General features: G+C 40.2%; 1 protein-coding gene across 1 annotated transcript; it reads right to left on the bottom strand.

The window, feature by feature from the left end:
* Positions 1 to 1244: 1244 nt before the first annotated feature.
* Positions 1245 to 3955, bottom strand: LOC136249231 (GTPase IMAP family member 4-like). The gene is made up of 2 exons (XM_066041190.1): positions 3845 to 3955; positions 1245 to 2265 (listed from the first exon to the last, which is right to left on the bottom strand). Exons 1-2 carry the CDS (start codon positions 3852 to 3854, stop codon positions 1379 to 1381), a joined length of 897 nt encoding a protein of 298 aa, XP_065897262.1. The 5' UTR covers positions 3855 to 3955; the 3' UTR covers positions 1245 to 1378.
* Positions 3956 to 8270: the final 4315 nt, after the last annotated feature.

Below are 8270 nucleotides of genomic sequence, written 5' to 3'. Positions count from 1 at the left end.
CATAATGAAGCTTAAGTGCACTATAAAGTACTTACTATACTAGCTATGAATAAACTAAAGCAGTGAATATGTTTACAGCGCTATAATGGCCTAGCCAATTAAGCGCCACGCCCAGTCAATACGCGTGTGTGACATCGCACCAGGTGTCAAAACGGCAATGTAAAGGCGATTCAACTACACTAAAGTACTTACTTTACTAGCCATGAATAAACTAAAGTAGTGAATACTATTAACACTAATGGCCAAATCAATTAAGCGCTACACCCAGTGTCTGTGGGACATCCCCACGTGACTATTAAATGTAACATGTTTAATATAAACCAACCTGTGACCTTCTTCATTCAGTAAAACAATGAACTACCTTCTTCCCCAAGTCCATGATCTATGCTTTGGCTCACTTTACAAAAACTAAAACCCACTATCGATCCTGTGAAGTGTCGCTATATTAAAGGAGAGGAGATCACACAGTTTCATCAAAGAAATCAAATGATTTCTGAGAATGCTTGGAATGCATTAATGAGAATAGGAGGTAGTATATACAAGTTATATCACTCCTAGGAGGGATATAACTTGTATATACTACCTCCTATTCTCGTTACTGCATTCCTGAGCACTGCTAGCAGTGCTATTATACCACTTATACACCTTCTCTTCCCTTTGAAGTGAGGTGTGAAAGTGGTATATGGTAAAATGTATAATATTTAATTATTTTCTTTGATGTATGGCTTCAAGATAGCATCAATCCATGACTCTATTGCACTACTAGGATTGTGGCATTAAAACTGATATGCGGCATGTCAGTGAAAGATAATATGTTTGGTAAGGTAAATTTTGCAACAGCGCAACTGTTGCATTTCACTTGGGATATTATCTTGCTGAACATATCTTGCCACATATGGTATAATTGCATGCATTTTGGTGGCGATAGCGTACATGCATGCAGCTACGTGACTTTGACGTGAGTTTACCAGGATAATTCTTGCCTGCAAGATGCTGACAAATGCTTTTGCATAGGTCAAGGCATGTAGCTATGCAGGTATGATCTTCTGTTGTTGCTGACCTGCTGGTAGTGGTGTGTGCATTGCTGCATGCTTGCTACTTTCTAGGTGTTGGAGCTGTGCTGCATGCTGCTACTTAATTGTTGCCGTTGTTGTGCTGCTACTTTACTATTCGAGTATCAAATTTCTTAGCCAGTATTCGAGTATTTTCAGTATTTCAGCCTTAGAATGTAGCTAACACTTGACTGATTTCATTGTTGTGTATAATTATACTAAAAAAATGTCTAGCTAGTTACAACAACCAAACCTATAGCATGCATAGCACATGCAAAAAATAAATATGTAACTAGTAAAATTGTAATCACTACATGATGTGCATATCACAGTATATTACAACCCCCACGTGGCATATTGGCTATTTGGTTAGCTAAGTTTTGGTTAGTTTTCTGGGCTTCATTGAGCTGACTTGTCAGAGATGACAATGCCTGTTCAAATATAGCTTGCTGCCTTTCTTGTTCTGATCTCATGGTGGCCATAGTTGCTGTCATTTCTGCGGTCATTTTCTGCACACCCTCCTGAGCTTTTCTAAGCTCCTCTTCCCTATTTTGTTCTTTCAATTTTGCTTCTTGGTACAGTTCATTTGCTTTCACGAACAATTTGTTAGTGTAAAGCCTTTTGTTGGTGGAATAAATGCTATCCACCATTGTAAAGAATTCTATAACTTTTGAATTTTGATACTCTGTACTATCGTCTGAGCTCTCAAGCATCATAAATCGTCTGTTAACCCTTTCCATTACCGTCTTAAGATGTTCTGGGCACTTTGGATTATCAAGTGTACTGATGACTACCTCTCGCTGCTTTTGCTCACTTTTACCATAGCATTTTGCTGCAGTAAAAATAACAAACATAAAATTCCACAATTCACCTAGCAGTTCAATCTCTTCAAGAGCCTTGGCCTCTGCAGCGGTGAACCGATGACTAGCATTGATAACTAAAGCTATGGCATGTACGCCAGCTTTAGCGAGAAGAATTGCTTTGCCTAATTCATTGACTCTTTCTTCATCCTTTTCAAAGTCATCACAAAACCCTGGGGTGTCAATCAGCTTAACTTTTTTGCCATTCACCACAGTCTCATGGGCATTACTCTTTGATGTCACGGAAACCATTCCCAGGCCAACTTCAAATACCTCATCTCCAAATAAAAAGTTGCAAGCACTACTCTTTCCTGCCCCAGTAACTCCTGTCAGCATCACAGCTACTTCAGCACCTATATATTGGAACATCATTCATAAAAGTTTAATGTCGGACCACATACCCCATTCATGATAGCTATCATGCACCCATCAAAGTTTTGTCACAGGTAATTTGACCCAGCTCTAAGAGAGACACACAGAGACAGAGAGCCATTATTACGTAAATGAGGAAACATTATAACTCATAAAATGATACCTTGGTCTCGTGCGACCACAACCAGACTCTGGCCATAAGGAGATCTGAGTGCATGGGGTGAAATTATAGGTTTAATATACCCCTTCCTTTTTCCATTTGAGTATCTCGATCCTTTGTTATTACAAGCATTGCCTAAACCTTCACATCTGGGGCTTTGATTTAATCCACTTTTGCTTGCAAGGTATGATATAACCGTAGTAGGTGGGGCAAAACTGGCTTTGATAAGTGCATCCGTCATGCATATAGCTGTCACAGTCACACAAAGAAGTGTGAATTTTTAAGGATTTCTAACAAAAAGAACATCATACCTAACATCTATTATATTGACAACCACTCAATAAAGGAAGTCACCCATGCCAAATATCTCGGAGTAATTTTTGACCAGACCCTTTCTTGGAATGAACATATAAAGCAGACAGCAAGCAAAGCCACCAAAGTCAACGCCTTCTTACATCGCAACTTATACCACTGTCCTGTTAATACCAAACTTAACTGTTATAAAGCTATGGTGAGACCGGTAATAGAGTATGCTTCTCCTGTATGGGACCCCCACACATCTACCAACATAAATCTTCTAGAAGCGGTTCAACGATCGGCAGCAAGGTTATGTTACAAGGACTACTCTAGATTCTCAAGTGTTTCATTAATGTTAGAAAATCTTAACTTACCTACCCTAAAAAGCAGGAGGAACAGAGCCAAATTACAGATGATGTATAAAATCACTAACAACCTGGTGTGTATTCCAAATGATTGTTTGATTCCTATTTCCACCCTTCTTGAGAAATGGCTACTTCAACCAACTAGATACCTGAATTGATAGTTTTAAATTTTCCTTTTTCCCCTCGACAATCAAACTGTGGAACTCAATCCCCATCATATAGTCAACTCCCCCACACACGATCAGTTTTGTATCCTCTTAGATAATTATCACAATCACACCTGTGCGTTATAATCACATTGATTTTTTTTTTTCCCCGGGCTGGATGGACTGCCCTTGCCTACCACCCCCAGCACAAAGAAAGCACGTGCTGGACAACTGAATAAAAAGGACCAGATTGCTAAAAGTTTAAAAGTCCCTGTGCTCATCAATGCGGCCCATCTCAGGAGAGGCATCAGAGGAGCGATGCGAGATGGACCTACTTCCACGTATGCACATTGTAGCTGACCGAAGTAGAGAAAAAGACAATATGCATCGGATAAAAGCCAGAGTCTGACTGTAACTAGTAGAGCCGCGGCGAGATAGATGGTCAGCCAAATTCGACGGTAGAAAACTATTGCCTCCCTTCCCATACCTCCAGTGGTCGCAAACACAAGGGGATTTCTGCACAGCACACACAAATAATAATAATAATAAATAAAGTACACTGTGCGGCAGCACAGCGTGTTCCTATATCTACCTGAATCCATCGCGAGGCTTTGTCCGGCAGAGTGATTCTGTTCTGCAGTCGACTACTGATGCAGCGATTTGAGCACTGAACTGGAAAACACACTCTTATAGCTACCATGGCTGACCGCGTTGTGTACATAGGAAAATTCCTGGTATCACAGTTGGGGCAGTCCTGGGGTAAGTACCAAGGAAATTGCGTCATGTCTGGGAAAGCTATAGCTGATCCAGCCTTTTCGCGCCAAGGCTTGTTATATTCATTGAGCGCCCGCCGCTTAAACGGCTGCCCAGCCCGGGCTCGCGTGTTTGCACATTAGCGAGAGCCCAGATGCTATCGTTTGGCCTCATACATCACGTGGTGACACAGTGGGCTTTATATAAAATCAAAGGTTTATTTATTTATTTTGTTTACTGGACGGACAGACAGTGTCAGTGGTGCGTCCAGGGGACCAACTCAAAAATGCAACCACATTACATGTACAATAATGATATAGTCTATGCTGTAGAATTAATTATTGTCAATCAAGAGTCTATGGATAGCAGCTTTGATTTAAACAAGGGTAGAGTGTTGCTTTCAATCACTTCATTTTGTAAATCATTCCAATCTCGGATTGCTCTTGGAAAGAAGCTATATTTATAGTGGTCACAATTAGTAGAAGGGATAATGAAATGGAGACTGACGAGTTGATCGTTGGGTTCTGAGCAAGTATGTTGGTAATTGTAATGCTGTAAGATGGTAAATAGATTTGTAAAACATATGCAGTCTTGAGGTGTGTCTACGTTCAGGTAGGGTGGGCCATTGTAGTGTTTCTAGCATAGAAGTAACAGAGTTATAATCTGACATTGTCCATCTTGCAGCTCTTCTCTGTACCTTTTCAAGCTCATTTATGTCTTTGAACAGATGCGGATCCCACACTGAAGAGCAGTATTTCAATATAGGGCGAACCATAGAGCTGTACGCTTTAGCTTTAGTGGATTGTGAGCATTTATATAGGTTTCTTCTAATAAAGTTAAAGGTTCTTGTGGCTTTTGCAGATACGCTTTTGATGTGAGAATTAAAGGAAATTTTGCTGTCCAACATAACTCTGAGGAATAGATGCTCAGATACATTTTGTAATAGATAGTTCTCTAGAAAATACGCTGGCTGTAATAGTGATGACAATCTGGAACAATGAAGGACTACACATTTGCTAACATTGAATTTCGCCAAATGTTTGCCCAGTGGGGTATATACTCTAGCAAGGTCCTCTTGTAAAGCTTGCTCATCTTGCAGAGATTTGATAACCCTATATAAAATACAGTTGTATTGTATTGTATTAATGCTTTACAGTGACCAGCACTGAAGGTCTGCAGCAACATGTGCTGCAGCCTTAGGATTACCTAACCTAATTTCAAGGATTTAGTTGTTAGCAAGTAACTGAATTTTGGATGAAATGTTCTGACCAATGTCATTAATGTACAGTAGGAACATGATTGGGCCTAGGACTGTATCCTGGGGTACACCAGATTTGACTCTGGACGCTTGACCAACTATTACAACATGTTGTGATCTTTGAGTTAGCCATGTTGTTAGCCATTTGTGCAGCTTATTGTTAATACCACAGTGTTTTAACTTGTGTATAAGGTGAGAATGGGGAACCGTATCAAAGACTTTGGAGAAATCCAGCATAATGAGGTCTACTTGGTGGTGACAGTCTAAAGAGTGGTGGATTTCTTCAACAAGTGTAATTAGTTGAGCTTCACAGGAATGAGCAGGTCTAAAGCCATACTGGAAATTACTTAATACTTGGTTTTCAAGATGTTTCATGATGGAATGACAAAGTATGTGTTCCATGACTTTGCAACATATTGTTGTTAAGGATATAGGTTGATAGTTTGAGGGATTATGTTTGTCTCCTTTCTTGAAAACAGGGACAACATTTGTTCTTAGCCAATCTTATGGTACCTCTCCAGTATTTAGAGATTGTGAGAATATTACTGTTCTCAAGGAGATAGAAGTAAACAAATACAGTGAGCCTTGATGGTGTGGACTTCAGTAATATACGATAAATCGGTAGGTGTTTTAACCATGTAATTCTTTTATGACGTGACATATGTTAACTAGTACTTGCAGTATAGCTACAAGTGCATTAAATACTGTTGACCACATTATTACAGTGCCTACATGATAAGATAGCACCACATAATTTGCACATGTCTTGGTTTAGCTTACATGCAATTCTGCTGTTTAGTTAACTCCATGTTTACATCACTTTAACTATTAGGCTTGAATGATGGTGAAAAAAGTTCATGATGATATCACCATGCATGCTACTCAGTTTAGGACATGCTTCATTCCTAAAGCACTGATTCATGTTATTGCGGTTAATGTGAAAATGTGCACGTAGGGCAGGTACCATGAATATACAGGCATGGGCAGGCCAATTGGTTTGTCTATTTGTTTGTCCCATGCACAGTAAGTGCCTTCTCTTTTTAACTCCAGTGATGTTAATGCCTAAATTATAGCCTGGAAGTGTGTACCTGTGTATTAAGTTAATTTTGCTCAATCCTTAAGTTGCTTGCAGTATAGCTACAAGTGCTTTAAATACTATTGACCATGCATGTTATTACAGTAGGATAGCACCACATAATTTGCACATGTCTTGATAATTATTGGTTTAGCTTACATGTAATTCTGCTGTTTAGTTAACTCCATGTTCACATTATTAGGCTTGCTAATGTGTTGAAATGGTCCTGCATGTAGGGCAGGTACCTATGCTAGTTCACTATAATATCCAGAAAGACTTATGGCTGTCATTTTTTATGGAGACTTAATTTTACTCTTGGTAATATTAGATACCTACCACGAGGATCTTCGTGATTTAAAAGCCACGAAGATCTGAGTTAAAAGCCACGAATATTTGAGTGGGTGGTCTCTAACTGACTGAAAATGATGTGGGTGTATTTATGCCAGTAGATAGACTGATTGTGGGTTGAGTAAAACATCATCATGTCATTACATCTGGTTCAAAATATAAATCCACAATCACTTTCTGCATTGTTATAATATGATAGGAAGCTCACTGATCTCTGAGGAAGGTATAGCAGATCAGTGATCATAGATCAATTGTGAAATCTGCAATGCTACTCAGCACATCATAGGCGGTGGGGACGGGGCCATGGCCTATGCCCCCCCCCCCCCACTTTTATGGGAATCGAGATACTCTAATAGAGCAGTTGTAGCATTCAGAGAAGAAGCGTAGCAAGCTACTTAACCTAGCTATGTATGTGTAGTTATAAATTATAAATAGTTGGTAGAGGGCAGTTATTGTCAGCAGGTAGTTATCTTTGCCACCCCTGAGTGATCATTATAGAGAGGAATGCTTGGTGGTGACTCCCTCAACTGGAGATAGGAGGTCTCATTTTAGAGAACCTCTCCAGAGGTCTCTTAGGGATTTTAAAGACCTCATTATCTCCCAAAGATCAAAGGATTTCATGCATATCATTTCTATGTTTTCTCTGGCTGTAGGTACATGTTATGCACCTATCAATGTGTTGCCCCACCACCCCCCTCGGGTGCAAGTGGGACTTTACAGGGGGAATTGACACGAAACTGCTGCCCCACTATGTGGCATTTGACGATCGTTCATTTAAGCGCCAAAGTATTTTTTGTTGTAACTTTCTATGCTACGTCAAATCCCGAATAAATCCCCGTGTTGCAACTGGGGCCAACAGTGGGGTTTGACATGATAGATTTGCCCTACTATGGGGCATTTGACATTTGGTTGTGTCAAATCCCCACTATTACCCCATATATGCCCGAGGGGGGGTGGTGGGGCAATACATTGATAGGTGCATTACCCACAGGCCATAAAAGCAGGCTCCATAGTATAGCCTACATTAAAATAACGGACCTATCATGAGGATCCTCGTGATTTAAAAAACCTAATGCGAAGCTAAAGTTTAGATATTTATCCACTAGATTAAAATACAACCCACCATGCACATGCACATGCACAGGCCATTGATCTTCGTGGCACAGTCTGAGAAAACCAGTCTGGCTTATTGCCCATGTCAGCAGATTCGATTTTTCACCTAGGACACAAAGCTACATGAATAAACTACCTAATTCCACAATCAAGACTTGAGTGGTCTGGTTTTGCTGGCTGCTTTTCCCAAGCCCAGTGGCGATTCGTACATGTGGTGTGGGGCCTTAATGGAGCTCTGGCCAGCCTGGGAATGACTATATGTGGCTGTACAGCTCTGTGGTGTTGAATAAGTACCTCTGCTTTGAATTTCCTTTCATTTAAGCCAATTTTGAGACCTCAGTGGCCCAAACCTTGGTCTAATTCATCCCTACACCGTCCTTTTCAATTTTTGAACACCATCTTGTCTGCCTCCCACCCAGTTTGCAGCTTGCCTGATACAGTCAACCTCGCTTTAAAAACTATCTAAAATGG

This window comes from Dysidea avara, chromosome 3 (genome assembly GCF_963678975.1).
Source record: "Dysidea avara chromosome 3, odDysAvar1.4, whole genome shotgun sequence".
In the NCBI taxonomy this organism is placed as follows: Eukaryota; Metazoa; Porifera; class Demospongiae; order Dictyoceratida; family Dysideidae; genus Dysidea; species Dysidea avara.
Note: the sequence above shows the minus strand (reverse complement) of the source record. Positions and strands in the feature narration are given on the sequence as shown.